The 24,835-nt window shown below is 43.4% G+C and overlaps 1 protein-coding gene across 2 annotated transcripts in view; it reads right to left on the bottom strand.

The window, feature by feature from the left end:
• Positions 1-24,835, bottom strand: part of dnajc13 (DnaJ heat shock protein family (Hsp40) member C13) — a 105,900-nt gene that overhangs the window by 42,036 nt on the left and 39,029 nt on the right. Inside the window, exons 5-24 of one of the 2 annotated variants that reach the window (XM_084326410.1) lie at positions 22,742-22,783; positions 22,407-22,607; positions 21,677-21,883; positions 20,721-20,816; positions 20,168-20,259; positions 19,730-19,896; positions 19,060-19,139; positions 17,867-18,036; positions 17,720-17,752; positions 14,829-14,928; positions 11,648-11,755; positions 9,762-9,917; positions 8,728-8,784; positions 8,451-8,572; positions 8,234-8,309; positions 7,885-7,980; positions 7,623-7,763; positions 6,161-6,178; positions 5,434-5,516; positions 2,445-2,598 (exon numbers count right to left, since the gene is read on the bottom strand). In XM_084326410.1, the coding sequence (XP_084182536.1) occupies positions 2,445-2,598; positions 5,434-5,516; positions 6,161-6,178; positions 7,623-7,763; positions 7,885-7,980; positions 8,234-8,309; positions 8,451-8,572; positions 8,728-8,784; positions 9,762-9,917; positions 11,648-11,755; positions 14,829-14,928; positions 17,720-17,752; positions 17,867-18,036; positions 19,060-19,139; positions 19,730-19,896; positions 20,168-20,259; positions 20,721-20,816; positions 21,677-21,883; positions 22,407-22,607; positions 22,742-22,783 (2,199 nt within the window). The remainder of the gene's footprint in view (positions 1-2,444; positions 2,599-5,433; positions 5,517-6,160; positions 6,179-7,622; positions 7,764-7,884; positions 7,981-8,233; positions 8,310-8,450; positions 8,573-8,727; positions 8,785-9,761; positions 9,918-11,647; positions 11,756-14,828; positions 14,929-17,719; positions 17,753-17,866; positions 18,037-19,059; positions 19,140-19,729; positions 19,897-20,167; positions 20,260-20,720; positions 20,817-21,676; positions 21,884-22,406; positions 22,608-22,741; positions 22,784-24,835) is intronic. The other variant, XM_084326411.1, reaches the window with a different exon arrangement.

Raw genomic sequence — 24,835 nt, 5'->3', positions numbered from 1 at the left:
GAAAGAAATACATAGCAAACATGACTCAGTTATCCAATAGTGCTGCTGCTTTTTATTTTGTTAAAATCTTTTAGTTAAGACTAAAAGACTACAATATGACTACAATATACAATGATTTCATGACGGCTTCCTGTCCTCGCGTTTCCGGTTTCCGGTGCTATGCAGGGAGATTTTTAACGTCACATTTTCAACAACAGATTGTTGCTAATTAAACACTTCATGGAAACGGAGTAACGTTAATGTTATGTCGAGTTCATACGTGTAGTGTAGTATGAACTCGGCATAACGTTAACGTTAGTCCGTTTTTCAGTGTTGCTGGCTGCCACCGTTGCATCGCAGATGGATGGTACACAGTTATCTCAGTTTTTTTCTAATTTAGTACCGGTTCCCATTTAGAACCGGGTTTCGGGGGGCATCCCTACCCACAGTCTGCACTGGCAGATACCTTTTGGGGGAGTGGGGGAGAGAGAGAGATAGAGAGGGACTAATTAATTTCGCCGTGGGGAATCATAATCCCACAGGACAATGCATTGGTAACTTGTTTCAAATAACAATATATACCCCGTGAATTATTGCACGGATCGGAATACGTGTGGGAGCGTGCGCTGCGCTATGATATATATATATTTTTTAATCCTCTTTTTCTCCGCCTGATTTTCTATGTTTTTCCTCCCATCCCAATTTAGTCGTTATGCCAATCCCCCACCCCCCCCCCCCCCCCCCCCCCCCCCCGGTCGTTGTGCGCATGTTCACCCTACTGGTCGGTACAAGGGAACCCTGAAGTCTACCACATGCTTCCTCCGACACATGCAAAGACAGCCAGCGGCTCTCTTTTCACCTGGCAGCGAGGACTCTCATTGGTGAAGTGTAACGCATGGGAGGTCACGCTGCCTTCACCACTTCCTGCCTTTCGCTGAGCAGGCGCCCAGACCTGACCTGTAGGCGTCGCTGTCCACAACGCCAGATTACCACCCACGACTTCCCTCCCGCTAACTCAGCCAAACGAGTTAGTATGACGATCGGCCCAAGCCGCAGGCAATGCTGACTCCGGAAGTCGAGACCGCAGCCTCTTGCATTGGTGACGAGCGCAATCTCCGCTACGCCACCCGACCGCCGGCGTGCGCTATGATATTTTGCAACAGGTTGACAGTGATACAAGCAAGAGAACGAGCGAGTGAGAGAGAGAGACAGAGAGAGACAAGAGAGAGAGAGAGAGCCTCCTCCCAGTCCCATTACCTTCCCACCCGTTTTATATAGTTCTCTGGTTGATTCACGATGTGTGTGTGTGTGTGTCTGTGTGTGTGAACAGCTGAAGGTCTCTGCTAAATAACTGCTTCCGCATTATTTCCACTCGCTGCTCATATAAACGTATCACAGTTGATTGTGGGCGGGCGGTGGCAGATCAGTGCCTATTCACGTCAGCGAGCGAGTTAAATCAGAATGGCTTGGTTCAGTGGGGGAGGATTTTGTCTCATCTGAACTGGAGGAATGCGCCAAAAATAGAATTTGAGACCTAGACAATGTTGGTACAACCCCACATTGCTAGAAAACAATGCAAACCCCTGGAAAAGGCCATTTATAAGATAGTTCCCCTTTAAATTAAAGGTGCTGTAAGTGATATAGGATGTATGTATGTAGGAGAGAGAACTCCACACTGAAAAACAATGGAGACCCATGTTACTGACCAATCCCTCTATTTCAGTGATGGATGTTGGAATGTATAGCTATTCAACTGTGACGTAGGTAGGTAAACTTATTTTAACAGCACCTTTAATTCCTGGAACATCTGACACAATAACATCGCACATTCCAAGTCTTCCAAGTTAATAACTATTTTTTATCCACTTTTTCTCCCCATTTTAAATTTTTCTCCCATCCCAATTTCGTATTTCCAATTCTTCCCTCCCCTGTCTTGAACGTTGCTAGACTATTCCTCCCACTGGTCGGCTGTAGTGAGGATAGAAGCCTTGCATCACGTGTCCCCTCCGGTACACGAGGAGACAGCCTGTCGCATCTTTTCACTGCAGCAGCTCGAACTCTCAGTGGCGAGGAGTAACGCATGGGAGGCTCACGCTGCCCCCGATACTTCCTGTTTCCGGCGTCACCCAACCAACCTGTAGGAGTCGCTGTCCACAACGTCCAATCCCCACCCACCGGCTTTCACACCCTCTAACACTGCCAATTGTGTTAGTATGACGGCCGGCCAAGCCGGTAGCAACGCCAAGAGCTGGGCTCGATACCAGCATCTCCTGTGCTAGTGGCGAGCGCCTTGCCCACTGCACCACTCAGCCGCCCCCAAGTCAATAACTCTCATAGTCGAACTAAATAAATTTGTACGAGAAGGTTCCCAGTTTTGGGATATGTGTGAGATCATTGGGCATAAATAAGTCAGCGTTACTATTTTGGGGTGGAGTGTTTTTCCTTTAACACCGCTGAACCCTGACCTCAAACTCCTGGTGGTTCCAGGAGATGACACTGGCGTTGCCCAGCTCCCGGTCCACGCTGAAGGAGCGCATCTCCCCCTCCAGGGCGTCCCGCAGCTCCTCCCTGGTCTTCAGGTTCCAGATGAGGTTGGAGCGTGCGTGGTCCAACTGGAATCTGGAGGACGGAGTGGTTTACATTAACTTCACTGCAGGCAACGTCTATCTGTCTACTCATATACTCAGTGCTGTATAAACCGCATATTTACATTTATATCTTTATATTACCGCATATATATATACTAGGGGTGTAACGGTATACAAAAACCACGGTTCGGTACTGTACGTACCTCGGTTTTGAAGTCACGGTTCGGTACGGGTTTTCGGTACAGTGGGGGAAAGTTTGGCTTTCCATGTTCCACTCAGGGGTGATGTAGTGTAGTGTGTGCAGTAACTAATTGTACTTGTAGGGCTGTCAACGAATATTCTATATTGAAATTAATAATTTACTTGTAAAAAAGAAAAAAAATTATAATAATAATTATATTAGATTGTGAAAAAAACAGCCCCCAGTGGGCTGTCATTAGTGGTCAACATACCATTATATTCGTTCGGTACACAGCCGTTTGGTACGGTTCGGTATGGATATGTGTACCTTTACACCCTATATACCCATATTTGTCTGAATATACCTGCATATAACCCCTCATATACTTGCTGTACACCTGTACATAACCCTTAGCTCTGTATGATAGCATGTACTATAATGCTGTATATATTACATACGTATATATATTTATTTATTCACACCGCATATATACCTATCCCCACCTGCCTGCACATAGTCCCTTACTATATCTATACATATCCTACTCTTATCCTACTAGTTACGCTGCTGGACAGTAGTAGTCATACTGTCTCTATTTATATAATACAACTCTGTACATACATCTGATTAGCAGTGCACTACACTCAGTAGTACTAATTTGTATATTGTATACCCAGTTTAATCACATTGTATAGTACTGTTGCACTTTACTGCTACATTTGCACTCTGGTTGGATGCCAAACTTATTTTCTTTGTACCGTACTTGTGCTGTATAATGGCAATACATTTGAATCTAATCTAATCTAAGGGGTAAATTCTATATCTTGTATTCAGTCTTATATAATAATAAAATTAAAAAAGTGAAATTATCTTGGAATTGGGTGAGTATAATAAGTTACTATATTATAGCTATATAGTAACTTATTAATATTATACTGTGGATTTCTCCAGACTTCTCTTGGCAGAGTCTGAGGTGTGGTGTCAGCAATACCAACCCATCCTCTATCCTCACTCAACTACTCAACACATCAGACCAAAACATAAAATGTAAACAAGGTGCAACACCAAGTGGGGCTCTTTTGCCTAGAGGTTGCCATTTTGACTGTGTTACATCCCAATGTATGTGCTTCCCCAGTGTGTGTCTTGTTCTCCATTTTGTTTCCTCCCTCCAGCCAGAACCCGTCCTCCACCATTGGTCCCTGCTATGCCTGCCCTTCCATTGGTGGACTACATAGCAGCACAGCACCGATTGGTGGATGGGTTTCAAGACCCCAGGACCCAATCAGAAGCCATCACCCACCACCCAATCATGGATCACCACACCCTGTTAAAACATGGCTGCTCACTTCAGTCACTCTCTCTCTCTGGCATGAGGCTAGGCCTGGCGTGATTTTGTGACATTGAACTTTGATAATATTGCATTTGTTTATTGGCCTTTTGTATTAGTGACATTGCCTTTGTGTGTGTATGGCCACAGAGAGAGCATAGATAGCTATAGATTGTTTTGTTATGTTTGCCATTCTTGTATGCATCTCTAATGTGTTATTTTCCTCTTTTTCAGGAAGCACGGATGGGGTGAGCTGCCATTTCCTTTGGACATTGTTTTTCCCTGTTTTTGTTAGGTAAGGGTAGTTTAGATATTGCAGATGATACTTTTTAAGCCTCAATACAAAATGGAATCACTTCTTAACACTTTGATTACCGGCGATGTGGTGCACCTTACCGCCGTTGAATGCCAGCACCCACTTCAATGATAGCGTTGTGAACGCATAATCTCCGTCTTAAATTATGGCTATGTGTCTAATCTGTCGTTTTTCAATGACTTGTTTGCAGTCAACATTGTCAAGACGGATATTTTTTATTTTTTTTTAATAATCGGTTCATTTCCGTTTTATAGCATTTTGAAAAGCCCTCGTTTTTCAGGAAAATATAAAGATTCCGTGATCAACGGCATTTACTGGAATATTCTGGCATACACAAAAAACTTTGTAATTGTTCTGCCTATTTATGAATAGTTTTCAAATATATGCTAGATTATCGATAGTATATGTGTACTTATGCACGCTAGAGAAGCGATCTGAAAAAATATTCTCATTTCCTGATCAGCGAGCGCCGAGCACACACTCACAGCCACACACACACATATGGGACACGTTGATATATAGGTTAAAACAGATCCAATTACCCTAAGACTGGTAAAATAAATTGCTTACCTCAGATCAGATGTTATCCAAAAAGATTATTCCAATTCCTGATCGCCATTCCAAATATCGATTGCGTTTATTGATTCAGCGTTGGGTACTGTAAATATATATTCCACACGTTTTCCGGGCCGGCGATCAACTTGGGTCTCTTCAGATGCCTCGTCAGAAAAGTAACATGAGGAGGGTGCCCCCCCCCCCCCCCCCATCAGTCTAAATGGGGTGCAGTTACACAGGGAGAGACGATAGGGGGCGGTATTTTCCCAATTGAGCTCAGAGAGTCTGCAACACTAGCGTGAGGCTCGATTGATGAAATATGAGTTGAAATCGCTAATTTAAAAAAATACCACAAACAAACGCTATATAGCGTTGGTGGCACTCAACTGGCGGCATGAACTAACGACAAAACGCATCCCTGGCACTCAAAGTGTTAAGATGGATTTACTTTTTTCACAGTGAGGAATAAGGTGTAATCTTCTCGTACCTGTAATAGAAGAGTTCCCAGTTGGATTCGATCTTGATTCTTTGCCTTCTCTTCCTCAGAATGACAGGCTTTTGGTTTGGGTTCTGGAATCAACCAAAACACACCATTAACAACAACACAACAAAGGTTAAGCAGACGGTCACACCATCGGTTATCTGCCTTCTACAATGTCTGCTAAGACCACCTATCCTATAATCACTGGGATGACGATAGAGAGGACAACAGCTACAATGGTCACGACATTTAGCACAGAATGGAGCATCGACAATTAGACTAGATGCTCCCACGTGTAAACAAAGTAAGAGGCACATCCGTCTTCATTGGTCGGTTTGGTCCTCCATCCACCAAGACTTTGTTAGTCAATTAAGTTGTTTTTCCTAACTGACTTGAGTTATATCATGAGAAATGATGATTTAATGGAGGTCCTTTTTTACAGATTTGTCAACTGAAATTCCTCCTTCCTATTTATCGAGCAAGAAATGATTTAATGGAGGACAGCCCCAGGAAGTAATTATACACTAATTGTTATGATAAAAATAAAATGGACAAACAACATAACATCATAAACCATGGAATGTAACATGACCCCAACCGACACACACACAATCTTATGAAAACACAATTACCAAGAAGAGATCCCACAATGCATCAGATGAGTTCTAATGAATACAAGAGGGCGGGATCAATGAGAGAGGAGATGGTGATCCCATTGGTTAGTCCTACTTACCAGGTTATTTCTGTCCTGCTGCATTGATTGACAGCAGAGTAAACCAACCAAGACAAAGGAAGGGTGGGGGGGGGGCAGAGACAACACAGAGAGATTATTGTTCCTTGGATCAAACAGAGGTGGATTGCGACTACTATTTCATTTAAATATAATGATATAAAAACAACAACCCTGTAACCAAACCATATAATCAAAGCTTCCCGACGACAATCAGAAAGACTTACTTTCTCATAACTAGTACAAACAAATATCTGTAGGCAGGGCTTGCGGCGGCAGAAATTGGAATGTTTGCTGTGATCGGTAAATACTGTGCAAGAGTAAAAATCAATAAAAAAGATTAAAGAAAACAAAAAAAAGAATCAATACAACTTTAATCACGTGAAGCCGCTGTGAGCTCGACAACACGAGAACCAGAGCTATTCAGAGGAGGCCAAGGAGCCCCTGGTGAAAGAGGTCTGTGGCAGCCTGCTTCATTTCAACACAAGATCTGATTTGAGAGTTGGAGAGGAAAGCCAGAGCAGACAGCCGTGATCCAAGACACTGTCCTCTTGTTAATGAGTGACCCGATCAGCTGACACAGACACACACACACACACACACTTTAACCTATTAACGTGCAACGGCCCGGCCCCTCTTGAGGACGATTTGCCCACCGGCGCGATGCGCCACTTTAGCGACCTCTAGCGGCTCGGGTGTGCATATTTTTTAATACAATATATAGATCGAATTGGCCAAAATCCGTTTAGCGGTTCTCGAGTTACATGCCGATATGTAAGGCGTGCGCCCTGAAGCACAATTTCAGGAGGGTCATACAGAACCAAGCATTTCACGATAATGTACATGTACCTTATGTGACAAATAAAAACGAAATTTGCAAACACACACACCTCTCACGGAAATGAGAAACAGAACGTCTCACACACCAACCATGTCCATAAAAAATACATCGCCCACCAGTGGCACCACCCCCACAGGACAAGAAGATGAGCATAAGAGCTGGACCAGACTGCACCCCGTGTAAAACACCATGACCGACGAGACTGTGGTGCACAAGCACCTTTGAGGAAAGTCCCAAGTCTTGGATGGACAATAAATACCCTATGTCGAAACAAACAAACAAACAAACAAACAAACACACACAAGAACAAATGCGGAGGTGGTGTGATTCTGGCGTGATCAGAAGCAGGGGCCTCGAGTACCAGACGCACCAGGTGCTTAGCGACACGAGCCATGCTAAGTAACTGCAGCAGCTCAGCAAAGGCCTGTGATTAAAAAATAAAGTGTGCTTCAAAGAGTCTGCAATACAGCTCGGTTCCCAGCAGGGGGAGCAAGAGCCAGAAGCACCGGAGAATGGGCAGTCAGCACAGCAGCAGCAGCAGCAGCTAGCTGGGCGATGAGGTCATAAATTCCCTTGTCCTTATTACTCAGACCCTTTTGTGGAGGAAAAGGGGGAAAGCCTCACCTCCTTCTGGGCGATGCCCATCTTATCCCTCCAGTGCATCAGCACTATGTCTGCCTTCTCCTTGGCAAACTTCTCCACCTCTTTGGCTGCTTTACCGGCCACCCGCTGCCAGTCTGGCACCTTGTTGCGACCTAGCTGGTCCTGAAGGAAACAAGAGAGACCAAGAGAGTTCTTATTGTTTTATTTTATTATTGGACTATTTTGGACTTGTATTCATTCAGACTATAAATTCCCAGCTCTGACAAAAGGTTTGTCCAGTTACCGTAGCGATCTTCAAGTTGTCCCGGATGTGCATTCTGTCCATGTCTTTCTCCGGGACTGGGTCAGGACTGTCTAGGTAGGCCAGCAGGCCTGTGGGCTGGGAGAGGGAGAGGGAGAGGGAGAGGGAGAGGGAGAGGGAGAGAGGAGAGAGAGAGGACAGTGCAGTCAATGAGGAGAGGACTCACACGGACAGACTCAGCTGCCTGTGAAAGCCATTGGCTTCCAGCCTGTAAAGTACTTTCCCTCCACCATCAAAAAAATTACACTAACAGCGTCTGCTACAAATACTGGACACAGATCAAATAATGATGTGGATCTTTAACACAGGACTGATTCTGGAGGCCAAGTACCAGAATCCTCTTCAGCAGATTCATGGCGATGGGGTTCTCTGCCGTCCACAGGCCCACCAGATGTCGACTCAGCTGTCTGTCACATTGGATAGAGAAAATGTCCATCACTTTTAACCACGTGGACATTATTTGTGGATAAGAGTGTATTGTGTGTGTGTGTGTGTGTGTGTGTGTGTGTGTGTGTGTGTGTGTGTGTGTGTGTGTGCGTAGCTCTGACCTGTTGGTAAGCATCCTCTGGTCAGCACTGGTGGTGAACATGGATGTGTGCAGGTGTCTGGGTAAAGCCCCCTCACTGAGAGCCAGATCCTGCATCTTAGTGGCTATTTCTTTATCTCCCTCCTAAAACACACACGCGCACACACACACACACACAGACAGACACACACGCACACACAGACACACACGTTATTTTTCGGTATCCCAGGAACAATCCAATCATCATCGCATCATAAATTATCCATATCACAGAGGGATATAAAGACGACAATTCTTACCTCGATGATGGCTTTCATTACTAGGCCTGCTCCTTTTACAATAGCCATGGAGGGATGCTGGATATATTAGGGACAAAACAGTCAATTACACACCGGCATCTACCGAGACAAACGGGTCAAATTTTTTTCACTTTGTTGGTCCGAGGGAAGCAACAGTTCTGATTGGAGGATCAAGAAAAGAGGGCAGGGTTTGAGGTCAATATTGTCATGATACTAGCAGTTTATATACATGGTGTTCGACCTATATATTGTTTTGTAAATATCTATTTAGTCCAATAATGTTTATTTTTTGTAAAAAACTAAAAAGGTACAATTATTAGGTACAATTCAAAAGGCAATAATGTATCCTTGTAATTTATTATTATTATTTATGGGCATACATTTCTTTTTACATTTAAAAGGAATTGAATATTGGCACAAAATATCAGTAATTTTCAACAATATCGATATCACATCAGTGTACCAGTAACACTTCATTCATAAGTTCTCTATCTATATTTTATCATATTATTATTATCTATCTAACTTGTACTAATCAACCGTGTACTACCTGGAAAACGTCTCTATATATCTAATGTAGGGATGTCCGATATTATCGGCCGATATTGGCATAAAAATGTGATATCGGAATTTTCTTTAAATATTTTTTACATTTATTTAACCTTTATTTACCCAGGCAAGCAAGTAAGATTATGATTATGATTTTATTTATTGTCAAAAGTATGCATAATGTGTTAATTCCATGACAAGATATATGTAATGTTAATTACCTGAAATTATTCCGTTTTTTGGGGGGGGGGAACCCTGCATATATCGGTATCGGTTGATATCGGTATCGGAAATTAAGAGTTGGACAATATCGGTATATCGGTAAAAAAGCCAATATCGAACATCCCTAATCTAATGTGTACTCATCAACCGTGTACTACCTGGAAAACGTCTCTATATATCTAATGTGTACTCATCAACCGTGTACTACCTGGAAAATGTCTCCATCTATCTAACTTGTACTCAACAACTGTGTACTACTGTACCTGGAAGAGTTTGAAGAGGGTGCGTCCATTGGAAGCCACCATCTCCAGCAGCATGTCAAACTGCTGGCCCTCCGTGGTTTCGCTGTAGGGGGCGCACAGGGCAAAGGTCAGGAAGTCTAGCAAGGAGCTGATGACCAGAGCCCCCGTTCCGTGGTCCTGGAGAGGTGAGAGGTGGGGATGATAACGAGAGATACAGAGAAAGAGAGAGATGGAGGATGGGAGGGGGACAGAGTTGGTGAGACTAAATGATGGACTAACAGATCGCTAAAGCACAAACTAAAACAAGCTTTAAAAGACAACTGAAACAACATCAACAGCCCTACGCCTGTAAACACATTATGTACATTTAGACATACACACCTATTAGTTACTTATATTTTCATTTAATAAAACATTTTGTGATAGGAATATCAATAGCCTATACAAATAGCTGGTAAGAGTTTATTTGTATGTATATTCAGCACATATGACTGTAGTATACAGTATGTATGTATGTATGTATGTATGTTTATGGTTTCTCACTGCTTGCGCCCCTGTGCCTCAAATAGATTCGCTATCAGCTCTATCTTCAATCTTTCAAAATGTTCAGTTGCTATCGCTATCAGCTCTATCTTTAATCTTTCAAAATGTTCAGTTGCTATTGCATGCACTCATCTGTGTTTCACTACACACGAGTGCATGCTTACCAACTGTTAGTCTGCAACACTACTATCACCGACATCTAAGAAGGGAGATCTCCCCTTGAATGGCCCTTCTAAGGTTTCTCTCCTCCACACTGCCTGTGGAGCATTTTCCCCTATTGTTAGATTTTAGTGAGTTTTTCCTTACCTTCGCGTGGGGTATGTCTGGGAGTGCTTGCATTCTTTCATTTATTTGCATTTATTTAAAATTTGTTGGACCTTATGGTGTTCTTGTTCTGTTCTTGACTTATTGTTATGTTTTCTTCTTGACTTGTTTAAAGAAGACATGTACGGCCCATGGGGACATTAACGTGTGTTGTCGGGCCTTATAAATAAATTTGATTTGATTTTGATTTGATTTGTTCATTTAGTGCATATAAATATATATTGTATTATTTAATATATATTGTACTATGTATGATTACATAAGATTAAGAATATGGTATGTATAGTAATATGTTTGAGAGAAAGGATATTGTCACTTTCTGATTTTAATACCTCTTGGTTGTTTCGTCTGTAAATGTAAATCTCTATTGTCATGTTTATATGTTATGTGTGGACTGCAGGAAGAGTAGCTGATGTTCTGCATCAGCTAATGGGGATCCTAATAAAATCTAAAATCATGAAGCAACTTTTCTGCTGTTTTAGAGTTGCATTAGTTCCCTTTCAGTCAGTTCACTCTCATGCTACTGGCTGAAGAGAACTTCAATCACACTTGAACAGGCCCCGATTGGTCTAAACCAGGGAGGGCGCCGCCCCACTGGCATACAAATGCCAGACCAAACAGCTCATTCTTTCTGCTCTTCATAGAACTATTACACCCATTTTGCTTGCTAACAAAAACTGAGTCGTTAGCTACTAGTTAGCATGGCTAATCAGGACGATAGTTTTGACACAGTGGAGGCTCCTCATCACTGTAAAGGGCATGAGTGTCTGAATGCTTGCAGATATACTATCACAGATAAGGACCCACACGATTCCTGTTTGGTTTGTCTGGGACTTATTCACACAAAAGCAACTCTGTTGGAAAAGCTAGCCTCCGTAAGTCCACTCAATGTATAATTATTCAATGTATAATTCAAAGAAGTATGCAGATAGACCTTAAGAAATTAAATTGTGAGTTATATCGCAAGGACAATATCTTCTAAAATAATCGCAATATGATATTTTGTCCACATCGTTCAGCTTTAATCTGACATGACGTACCACATTACTGATGAATTTTTCAAGAAGGTTCTCCAGGAACTTTTTGGAAGAGAGCAGAGAGGCTTTGTTCAGCTGCTCCTGCCTCAGGTCATAGTCATCATGCATGGGCTGCAGGGGAAATAACAAGAACATTTCTTAAAACAACAAGACAATGTTAATGTCTCTTAACACTTTGAGCGCCACTCACGGCTAATCTCGGGTTTACGATCGTGACGTTGAAAGCCACATCACGGCTTTTCTCTGATTTTTTCATTTTTTTTAGCTATCTAAAATCATATTGCATCACGCGAGCCTACCGTTGGAGATCCAGGGGCCACCGGCGATCAGATGTGAAAAAAGCGCCCCCTATCGTCTCCCAGATGGTAAATCACCATTTTGGAATAGACTCAATGAAAATGGATGGGGAAAAAAAATATTCCAGTCCACATTTTACTTCTCGCCCATGCAGTTATGGGTTATACTGTACACACGTTGGATCAATATACTTATCGATTTTTTCGAATGGTGATCAGGAATTGGAATATACCATTTGGATACCATCTGATGTCAGGTAAGGAATCTATGTTATCAGTGTTAGGATAATCAGACTCGTTTTCATGGAGATATAAGCGTTTCCACTATATGTGATATGGCTGTTTCACTGTAAAAGCCATGAGGAAATAATAGCAGCGATTATCAGCGCACGGCACGAGCGTGCGTGCGCACACATATACTATCGACCATCTAGCGTTTATTTGAAAACGATTCATAAATAGACCGACAAATGATAACATTCTGGAATATTCCAGTAAAAGGCGATTATCATGGAATGTGTTGTTTTTTCTTCGAAACAGAGTGGTTTTCAAAATGCTATAAAAAGGAAATGAAGCGATAAAAACACAATCTGCTTTGCCAATGTTGACTGGAAAATGATTCTTTGATAAGCGATGGGCAGATTAGACGCATAGCATAATTTAAAACATAGATTAGGCGATATTAACGTTAACATGGGCCGTGGCATCAATGGGGTAAAAAGGAAAACACGGCCCGGCACTGAAATTAAGGCAACAAATTAAATAACAAGACAATATGTTAAAGGTCCACTATCTTATAAATGGCCTTTTCCAGTGGTTTGCATTGTTTTCTAGCAATGTGGGGTTGTACCAACACTGACTAGATGTGAAATTCTCATTTAGTCCCATTTCTCCAGTTCAGCTGATACAAAATCCTCCCCCACTAAACCAAGCCATTCTGAATTTAAGTCAATCTGTGACGTGCTTTGGAGGAGTTAGCGTAACGTTGAGGGAGAGAGAGACAGAGAGACGAGAGCACAGAGCGTGCAGCGGCTCGAGTCACGAGTGTGTGTGAAAAAGCAGGGGCAGAGAGCAGAGAGGAGAGATCGCTCCGAGACTCGCACCGTATGAGCCTCTCTCTATCCGTCTCTCCCTCTTTCTCTCCCTTTTACAGTGCAAGTCTCGGAGCGATCTCTGCCCCTGCTTTTTCACACACTCGCGACTCGAGCCGCTGCATGCTCTGTGCTCTCGTCTGTCTGTCTCTCTCTCCCTCTCTCTATCTGTCTCTCCCTCTCTATCTCTCTCTCTCTCTCTCTCTCCCCCAAAGGCATACTGGGACTCCGAAGGTGCAGTACCGGCCAGATCCTGCTAGTAGGCAGTATCGAGAGTGCAGTAAACCCTGTTCCAGACCGGGTGCTACATTTAAACCGCTCCGGACGGACTTTTCTAGTAATGGGAAACCACCGGGAATACCACCGACCACAGGCAAGGACAATCTGACGTCAATTTCAGATTGATTGTGCAAGGTTATCATACCCATCCCCCTGATCGGCGTGTGTTGTGGTAATAACGAATGACGTTACTGGCAATCAAATAATCAGAAACGACCCCCCCCCTTCATGATGAAACATTATACCTATGATATAGATTTGATTTGAAAATAGTAGCGTGTCTAGGGACGAAACGCCAATGATTTTAGTAGAATTCACGTTGCGCCCTGTAGCCGGCCTCCCAGGAATTAGCCCGGATCATTCCGAAATTATACTTATATTCACCACTAGGGTTGGGCACCGAAAACCGGTTCTAATTAGGAACCGGTTCCTAACTTCCGGTTCTTATACATACATATCTGCATTTCGATTCTTAAAAAAAAGAAAAAAAATTACTTTGTTAATTAATACCCTAGTTACAGTACAGCAACCAAATTAAACTGTATCAAGTCAACTGAAAATGTGAATAGTATGAAAAAAAAAATTATTTTCAAAAAAAAAAAAAAAAAATCTCCTGCGAAATAAGCTGTGACCTGCACCTCAAAGAATCGGAATCGAGAATCGTTCAGAACAGGAATCGATATGGAGAATCGGAATCGGAACCGGAATAGTTCAAATCCAAACGATGCCCAACCCTATTCACCACGGGATAACGCGTGAACGTATTCATGAAAAGATTTAATCCTTTTTGCATCTTGAATGGAAGATAGTTACTGTCAAATGACCATGGTATTGTATCCATAGCTATAATATAAAATATAGATTTAGCTCTACAAACAACGCACAGTGAAACTATGTAATGGAAAGCTGGCCCAGCTATAGCTAGATGGGGACATCGAATGGCCGCGAATGTGTTAAGGTAACAAATGAAAAAACAAGATAATGTTAATGTCTCTTATGGCAACAAATGAAATAACAAGACAATGTTAATGTCTTAAAACAACTAACAAAATAACAAGACAATGTTAATGTCTTAAAACAACTAACAAAATAACAAGTCAATGTTAATGTCTTAAAACAACTAACAAAATAACAAGACAATGTAAATGTCTCTTAAGGCAACAAATGAAATAACAAGACAATGTTAATGTCTTAAAGCAACTAACAAAATAACAAGACAATGTTAATGTCTCTTAAGACAACTAATTAACTAGCGCAAATTCGCAATAGTTGCAACCTTTTTGCAATAGGTCACTCCCATTGCCAATTGGCATGAACACACACACTTGACCTCCATGCGAAATGTCAGCCTCCTAGGGCGAAACCTGTGGCCGCTAGAGAGTGGAGATATTTTTCTGGACCGACCGACAGGCCAACAGAGTTACTTATAGAGCTGCTGGTTGCAGCTAATACAATTAAATAAAAACATCTACCTGCCCCTGCTGTTGGATGGTTGATATTGAGCAGACTGAGACTTACACACATAAGGGCACAGAGCATGTCTATAGCAGCGTGGGTCACACCATTGTGGTTCCTTTTTAAAGCTTTGACTGTCTTCACTCCCAGCTTCTCCCTGAACCTGGAATGCACACAAACACAAACACATGCACACACACACATAGGCTTACTGACTAACAGTAATATATATATATTAGGGATGCTCGATATTGGCTTTTTTACCGATACCGATATACCGATATTGTCCAACTCTTAATTTCCGATACCGATATCAACCGATACCGATATATGCAGGGTTTCCCCCCGCAAAAAACGGAATAATTTCAGGTAATTAATATTACATATCTCTTGTTGTGGAATTAACACAACATTATGCATACTTTTGACAATAAATAAAATCAGAATTTGTTCTTACTTGCTTGCCTGGGTAAATAAAGGTTATAGAAATGAAAACAGATAACGATATTTTCCGATATCACATTTTAATGCTAATATCGTCCGATAATATCGGTAGGCCGATAATATCGGACATTCAGTGTTATGTTCCCAATATAAATTTTTATTTGAATTAAGACATACATATATATATATATTAAGGCTGTCAAAGTTAACGCGATATTAACGCGTTAACTCCCGATTCTATTAATGCCACTAATTTTTTTAACTCAAGATTAACACTTTGGCTGCCATGGGTTAAATTCATTATCAACCGTAGTTTGCCGGCTCTATTTGTCTATAGAGAAAGTCCCCTTCTTTGCAGGGCTATAACTTTTTAAATTATATTGCTACATTGCCATTATTAGGGCCCATTCAAAGTCCTATATGTATTGTTCATTGTGTAGCAACGTTAAACTTTTTCATTCACATATTCATAGTAAAGTATGGTCTAATGTATAAGTATGTTTTCATCTCTTTCTGCAGCTTTCTCCAGAACGTGATCTATAGCCCCAAATACATTATATTGATGATGCAATACAGTTTTATGGCAATCAGCGCGATATAAAAAATTCCAACTAGACGTACTTCTAGAAGTTACTACACGTCATCTGATGTTGACCGGATGGGCTAGGGGGCGTTTATAATTCCGTGGGCAGCGTTATACCAATCATTTAATGTGGGTCAAATGTTGATAATAGCAGTTAGTATCGAAGACGGTAACTTTACACGCTAAAACTCACCCCAGTCTCTGCACGCCGTTGGGCGATCATCGTAGAGTAGACATTTTATCATTATGGGATGTAGATTTACCCGGTCCATCTCCAGCTTGTATAATGGTATATACGTCCAAATCATGTTGTTTATCGAGTTATTGGCAATCGATCGCTATGTAGTGTGTCGAGAGCGAGTCCCGGGACCTATTAGCGAGTGCCCAGAACTAATACGGCCGTCCAGCACAACCTCTACGGCACTTCCTGTTAAGCGATTGCGCCAATCGGCCACCAGATGGCGCTCCTGAACCGCCAGAGAGCTCAGTGGGTCCTCCTGGTGGATCTCAGGCCAGCGGAGGGGACATATGAATCCGATCCCAGATTTTTGAAATATTGATATTAAAGACGCTGTAAGGCGTCTTCGGCAACTTGAGCATGGCCGGGAATGACGTGTTTAGGCGTTTCCCGGCACCCAAAGTGTTAACTCATTTTTTTTTTTTTTTTTTTACTAGACTTCACTCCGGTGTATTATTGATGCTCTCATTGATACTATGTTTGTTTCTGAAGTGTGTGTGTGTGTGTGTGTGTGTGTGTGTGTGTGTGTGTGTGTGTGTGTGTGTGAGATATAGAGAGAGAGGGGGGTGAGAGAGATGGGGAAGGGGCAAGAGAGAAAGAGAGCTGGGAGAGCCTGTGTGTAAGGGAGAGAGGGGGGTGTGTGATGTGATTAATCAGCCCTTGTGTGTGTGAATGTAACAAGTTCCTAACGTTTTCTTTCCCCTATTATTTCATGCACACTTTATTCATTGTTTTAAATTATTATTTTCTTTTAAGTTATTTTGTGCATCACTCTGTTTTGAATTTGATGCAAATTTGCAATGCATGAGGGTCATCCTTTTGTGTTAAATGGCTGCATAAAGCAAGCATTTGTTGACTCGCATGTTGATAAGAGTATTAACTTGAAAACTTGAAAAAGATCTGTTTAAGGTAAAAAAAAAAAAAAAAAAAAAGCAATTAATCGCGAGTTAACTATGGACAATCATGCGATTAATCGAGTTAAATATTTTAATCGTTTGACAGCACTAATATATATATATATATATATATATATGTCTTAATTCAAATAAAAATGTATATTGGGAACATAACACTGAAAACCCAAACAGAGAAATGGGTCTAATATTTGTATGAAATCTGCAATATACAATTATCTTTTTTAAAGGTCTGGGGGGGCTGGTTTCCCAAAACATTCACAGTCAAACATTTTGGGAAATCCCAAATCCTGGCCGATTCCCTACTGTAACTCCACAAAGAAGATAAATACGGTTTCTCTCATACATCTCAGTCACCCTACAGGAATAGACAGCAAGTGCCCTGGATATATGAGAGAGATGCACAGAACAGAAGGGGTGGATTGAAGTGAGTGACGCTGAGAGTGAGTGCAAATAATGAGAGAGAGAGAGCGATATATAGATACATATAAATACAAATATATAGAGAGACACACACACACAGAGAGAAAGAGAGCGCAACAACACAAATGGGGGCTGACAGGCTTTAATGAACAGAAGCTATGATGTCCTTCAGATCTTGCCGTCTGAAAGCCTTCGATGAAAGGCGAGGAAAATGAGAGATGAGAGGACCAAACAAGACTGACTCATGCAGGAGGAGGAGGAGGCTTAGGACGATGTGGAGGATGATTAGGAAGGTTAAGAGACAGAGACAGACGACAGGAGGGCAGACTGAGATGTATGGATTCATATTTACGTTCCATCTGTGAGTCCGGACCCTTGACCAGACCTTGGAATGACAGAGTACGCCTGTTGTTACCCAGCAGCTCAAAAATACATTGACACAAATACAGCCAGGAACAGAATTGTGGGGGTTGGAGGTCACTGCCTACTGGGGACTCACTTGGGCAGCTGGGTGAAGGCCTGAAAGCCCGCCTTGGATGCCACCAACCGTCGGATGGCCTGGAACTGGCTCTCCAGCTCGGTGTTGGGCCCGGGCAGGTCTGCATCCTGGGATAGCAGGGCCAGGATGGCGTTGTTGATCAGCTTCTCTTTGTTCTCCGAGAACAGACCCTGGAGAGGAGTGGAGGGGGAGGTAAGGTTGAGGGCACTGTGAGATCTGCTGAGGTAACGCTAGATGAGACACACTCGCACACAGATCTGCCTCTACGTCTGTACGTCACGTCCTAACATCAACACAATTGAACACCAAAAGCGGAGTTTAGTCTCATCGGCGCCGATTTTGTTAGCTTACATGCTAACGTGAATGGAATATGCCAGTATAACAGTATAGCATTGTGGCTAGCAGCTAACGTTAGCTCACGTTAGTTAGCCAGCCAGCACCAAACTGATGATATCGGGAGCCATCAGTAGCTAGATAACATTAGAGACACCACTGGTCTATAGAAATAAATGCATTCGAACAAGAAAGTATAGTAGACATAGCAATGGCAAACGCTAAGCTAACGGCTAACGCTAGTTAGCTTAGCCTGTTCAGCAGCTAACATTATCCCATCGCTCGTAGCAATTATATTGCATGTCATTGATCTACTGGTCGACCATGGCCGACTGGTTGGGCACCACTGGTCTAATAGAAATAAATGCATTCAAACAAGAAACCAATGTATAGACATAGCAATGGCAAACAAAATTGCCAGGCCTAATGCGAGCCAGGGAAGTGCTGTGCTTTGTAACGTGGCTTCATGTTTTTATTCACTGAGCTGTGAGGCTCCACATGCTTGTTGTTGAGGTCTGAACTCGCAAATTGCCCATAAATATCGTTTTTGTGGGTATTGTCCAGTTGTTGCTGTGTGGTTTTATCTGCCCAAAATTCAAGCAAGCATGAAAGCATTACAGTAACGACGTTGTGTGTGTCACGGCCCCCGCTCCCACTGGCCCGCACCCGAGACCACCTATTTCATCAGTCCAGGTTCAGCGCCCCCGGGGACGAATCAGCGGGGGGCAGGGACGGGGGGGAGCGTTCTCACTCAGACGGACACACCCCTTTTGGGTGCGAAGCGGCGCTGATTCGCCCCGAATGGTGAGTGAGAAAGGGCCCTAAGACAGCCCTAGTAAGCACCGCTCACGTTGACTTACGTCTTGTGTTACAGCGTGCAGCACGCCGCTATAGGAGATGTTGGCGTTGAATCTAAACACTGCATCTGCAAAGATTCCATCTGAATAAAAAAGAGGGGGAGACAGGATGAGAGGGAGAGGGTTGATCAGAACCAGAATCAGAAAGGTCTTTATTGCCAAGTAGTTTTCACATACAAGGAATTTGATTTTGTTTGTTTTTTGTGCAACATTGACGAACAGCCAATTATGGTAGGAGAAAAAAGAAAAAGAAAAAAAAGGTGGAATAAAATAAAATGGATATAAACTAAATTAACATAGAAGCACAATAGAATAGAATTGTACAATAAAAGATTATAGGAATAGGCCAGGGCTGTACAACTGTGCACGATTAAATATTTACAGGATGGAATATTTAGCAGGGCTGTGCAATTGAGCAGTAATGTGCAAAAAGTATGAACATTGAGGTATGAACAAGTATGAAGAGTTGTGATTGTATATACAAATATATAGTCCAGTGGGGTGTGTTAATGTAACACAGTGGGGGGTGTCAGTGGGGGGCTGATGAGGCTCACTGCAGAGGGGTAGAAGCTGTTATTGTGGCGTGAGGAACACTGTTTTCTAAATGAACCAGTTGAAGATACGGCCATATTCCACTCAAGTCGCCGCAATGAGCTCCGGGGGTCAGACTCACTGGGAGGCGTCGCCAGGAACTTGAGGTGCAGACTCTCCACCTCCTCGTCCACGGGCATGCTCAGCAAGCCCCACCTCTGGCCCCGTCGGGTGGGGGCCATCTTGACGCACACGTCTCTGTTGCCCGACGCTCGCACCCCATCCAGCAGGCTGGCTAAGAGGGAGTCCCTGTGCAGACGCACACAAACAGCCTTATCTTATCACACTGCACTGCAGGCTATAATGCAACCACATACAAGGTTATTCCTGTGTGGATGTTCTTTTTTTTTCTTCTCAAGATGGCCAACTCACTGCTGTTCCACATTGCCTTGGACAAATTGTATAATACAAAAAGAAAAGAAAAAAAGCACAAAATAAATAATCCAATCGTTCCGTTTTGAGGACATGTAATATTGTGTGTGTGCGTATGTGTGTCTGTGTGTCTGTGTACACATTATACCTTTCTGTGGAGGAGAACTTCCTGATCTGACCTCTGATGAACTCCACTGTAAACACCTGAGGGTTGTCTACATCACAGATGAGAGCAAACACCTGATGGAGGGATGAGAGAGGAGAGAGAGAGGGGGGGGGGATGTAGAGGGAAAGAGAGGGGAGGGGGCAGGGGAGAAGCAAGGGAATGGAAGAGAAGGTGGGTGGGGGGTAGAGGAGGGAGGGAGGTAGAGAGTGAGGAGGAGGGAGAGAGGGATGCAGACAGAGAGGGAGGCAGAGGGAAAGGAGGAGGTGGTGAGTGGTGGATGAAGGGAGGAAGAGGTGCGTGTGAAGGGAGGGAGACGGGAGAGTGTTTACCAACATCATCACAGAGACACGAGTGCTTTCAACCACTGCTTTTCACGCGCTAAAACAAACACAAGCTATTCACGTCATAATCCTCCAGAATCTATTTTGACGGGGGCTCTTTGCACAGGCGGAAGCGGTTGCCTTGAATTGCCAACGCTCACTCAAAACAAACATTCTACAGGGTTTATTGGGAATGCACACGAGCGCTCGCCCACCTCTCCGAAGGGTTTGATGGTGACGATGTTGTAGGAGGCTGGGTCTCTCTCCACCAGACACGTCTCCGTCAGGCACAGGATGCGCTTAACAGGCTCCTGGAAGGGGGAAAAACAGCACTATGAGTCAGTCCAAAATAAATAAACAGCCTTTTCCCCTCCATGAGACAGGAGGAGGTGCTGAGAGGGAGACAGAGTAGGGATGACATGGAGGAGACATCTGGTGGGATTCAACCCCACAACAGCACACACCTACTCTTATTAGTCCTACCACTGGCTAGTATGGTTTATTACCATAGCTTTGTATAATACTGTACATACATTAGCTTAATTACTCCACACATGTTACACTGTATACCGCTATGCACTTTGCACTCTGGTTGGATGCCTCATTTAGTTGTGCCCTGTACTTGTGCAATGACAAGAAATTGAATCTAATCTATGTGGTTCCACAGGCGGGTGGTCCTCCTGACTGAAAATACGTAAATAAAGCACTAATTGACCGTAGGAACAAGGTGTGTGTTGTGTTACATGTACGTTATGTTATAACCCATAAGTAATGTATTGACGTCGAACCCTAACTTTATATCTTAACCATAACCGTAAATGTTAAAAACAAAGCATAATCACAGTAAAGCGCTTTACAATTTGTATTGTTTGTACCAGGGTGGGTGGTTTAGTCTAGCGGTGAAAGCACTTGTTGGTTAGACTCCCAGTCGCAGTGTTTCTTTTGGACTTTACCCGATACAAAATGTAAATATATTACTTATACAAGTTATATTACTTATGCCTATAACATAACTTACATTATGTACCTTTTTTTCCTGTGGTCGATTAGTACTTTATTTATGTTTTCTGGCGAGACCGTGTTATTCTTGGGGGTCATCCCAACACAGGCCCCATCTTCAAAGTCACAGTCCTTCAGTGTGTATTGGTGTAAAAACCAAGTGTGCTCTGACCATGTGGCGCGGTGAGATCTTCTGCACCACAAACTCGGCCAGCGACGTGATGCTCTCGTCCGAGCTGTACTTCCCCAGGCGGTCCGTTGCGAAGTCCTCGAACGTCAGCACATCCTTCCTGAGCCGCAGCGTGATGCCAATGAAGTTCCCGGCGTGCTCGATGGCACTGCGGATGATGTCATCGCGTTGCTCTGATGCAAAGAGATGCTGAGAGAGAGAGAGAGAGAGAGAGAGAGAGAGAGAGAGAGAGAGAGAGAGAGAGAGAGAGAGAGAGAGAGAGAGTACAGGGACAGAGAGAGGGGGACAGGGAGGGAGAGGAGAGAAAGAGGGAGAGAGAGGGGGGAGGGAGAGAGAGAGGGACATGGACAGAGAGAGGGGGACAGGGACAGAGAGAGGGAGAGGAGAGAAAGAGGGAGAGAGAGGGAAAGAGGGAGGGGGAGAGAAAGAAGGGGGGGGGGAGAAAGATGGAAAGAGAGAGAGGGAGGGAGAGAGAAAGAGAGAGAGAAAGAGGGAGGGAGAGAGAAATAGAGAGAGGGGGAGGGAGAGAGATAGTCAGTTAAGCAGACAAGACGCCGCTTCCTGTGAAAAGCCATAAACTAAACCATCAACATTATGCTAACGGCCTCTGCTGCAAATACTGTGACGAATGTAAATAAACAACTGTTATCAGGACAGGTGCTGCAAAATGAAAGAGACTGTATATAATGCACACACACACAGTACCACGTACCAGCCTGCTGAAGCCACCATAGAGGATGCAGAAGCCCCCCTGGTAGTCGGAGACCTCGGCGAAGCCCTCTACGCAGCGGTAGTCGTAGGAACATACCACCCGGTTGGACTGGGGCTCGATCTGGTCAATGCCCCCCGGCGTCACCTCTAAACTGATAGACTTCCGCGCGTCGCTCCAGTGGTGCTTGTAACAGTTGTAGCGCTGTGAGGGGGGGGGACACCCGACAGACAAGTAAAAAAATCTCTCTCTCTCTCTCTCTCCTTGATGAAATCCCAGCTGTACATGCTAAACTGGCCATAGGTGTAGGCTGTACATACTTTCCATAGTGTACTCACCCTGCCAGTAATCTTCCCTTCTGAGAAGTCTGTTCTGAATCTCTGTGGAATATAGAAAAAATAAAATTCATATAATCACGTCAACCTACGTGTTAAACTTAATCACCCCAGTGAAGTGTTTTCCAGGAGGGAGGAGGCTGGGGAGGGTAAGATACACAGAAATTAACAGTAGGACGAAAGGCCCAATCAGTGATCCAAATGTAAACAAATGGGTGGTATTTAGCTCCATAGCCATGAAGTGCTTTGAGAAGCTAGTGAAGGGCTACATCTGTTCCCCCCTCCAACACCCTGCAATTTACATATCGCTCCAACAGGTCCACGGAGGACGCCATAGCCCATGTGCTGCACACAGCAGCATCACACCTGGACAAAAGGCAGGGGAACTATGTGAGAATGCTATTCATCGACTACAGCTCAGCATTCAATGCCATAGTCTCCTCCAAATTCGTAGCCAAGCTCAGGGACCTGGGCTTGAACTATGACCTCTGCCAGTGGGTCTTAGACTTCCTGACAGGAAGACCCCAGGTGGTGAGAGCAGGCAACTGCACCTCCTCATCCATCACTCTCAACACAGGGGCCCCCCAGGGCTGTGTTCTGAGCCCCCTCCTCTACTCGCTGTACACACACGACTGTGTGGCACAGCGGAACAACAACACAATCATCAAATTTGCTGACGACACAGTTGTGGTGGGCCTGATCTCTGCAAACGATGAGAGGGCCTACCTGGAAGAGGTAGAGGACCTGGCGCGGTGGTGTCGGGAGAACAGCCTCTCCCTGAACGTCAGTAAACCGAAAGAGATGATTGTGGACTTTAGGAAGTCGGGGCCAGCGACTACAGCCCCCTCAGCATCGAAGGGGCACCGGTCGAGAGAGTGAGCCGTTTTAAGTACCTCTGAGTCCACATATCCAAGGACTTGACATAGGGCTGGGCGATATAACGATAACGATAAATATCGCGATATATTTTAATAATCGATATCGAATATCGAAATAAATAATAATAAATTTTTTTTGCAACAGGGCAGTTTTAAAACCAGAGACAGTGGACAGACTTGTCTTTCTTGCCTGCAACTTAAAGTAATGGCTTTGCTTGTCCAAATGACAATACTGACCAAATTCAGATTTCTTTTTCTCTTGTCCATTTATTTTGTTTGCTTTCTAATTTAAAATACATTTTGAAACCGTCTGTACACAGTAGGCTATGTGTGCTAGCAGAACTAGACTCCAGTCACGAGTCACAGTGCACATGTGCGGTGGTTTGTCCACCAAAAAAGCGCCAAAAGATCGAAAATAAACTAGCAGAGCCAGAACTGTTCAACTCCTCTGGAGCCACAGCCAGCAGAGAAGCCGGTTTACTTTAGCTTTTAAACCAGCTGCAGCCTGAGAACTGGAGTGTGAGGGGATGTAACACTAAAGATGGCGGCAATGACAAAGAATTGCTGCAAAATAATCATACATCTGTTGTAAAAAAAAAAAAAAAAAAAAAAAAAAAAAAAATTTATACTTATAACAATTCGATAATTATCGATATCGAGAAATAAAATAAAATTATCATATCGTTATCGCGATATGATTTTTTTCCATATCGCCCAGCCCTAATGACATGGACCACACACATTGACAGTGTAGTGAAGAAGGCACGACAACGCCTCTACTTCCTTAGGCGCCTAGGGAAGTTCAAAATGAGTCCGAATATCCTCAAGAACTTCTACTCGTGCACAATAGAGAGCATCCTGACTGGTAACGTCACCTCCTGGTTTGGGAATAGCACCACACAAGACCGCAGCAGACTACAGAGAGTGTTCAGCCGAGCGCACAATTGGAGGTGGGCTTCCCATACTTTGAAAACTAAATCCCAGATTGGGCCTTTAATGTGTTATTGTATCACTTTGGGGAATCGTATTTGGACTGGGCCACCACTAAACGAATGTGTGTAGGAGAAACACTGCAACAATTCAATGTATTCGTCACTAAACGAGAAAAGACACTGTTGGCTCATCCTCGTTTAGGAAGAATAGCCCCAGCACTGCTGTGGCTAATGGGGATCCAAATAAACTTAAACTTAAACTACAGGAATCTCCAGCCTCAACATAT

Source organism: Notolepis coatsorum (assembly GCF_963971535.1).
Source record: "Notolepis coatsorum genome assembly, chromosome: 12".
Lineage (NCBI taxonomy): Eukaryota > Metazoa > Chordata > Actinopteri > Aulopiformes > Paralepididae > Notolepis > Notolepis coatsorum.
The sequence above is the reverse complement of the archived record's forward strand: the minus strand, read 5'-3'. Positions and strand labels throughout refer to the sequence as shown.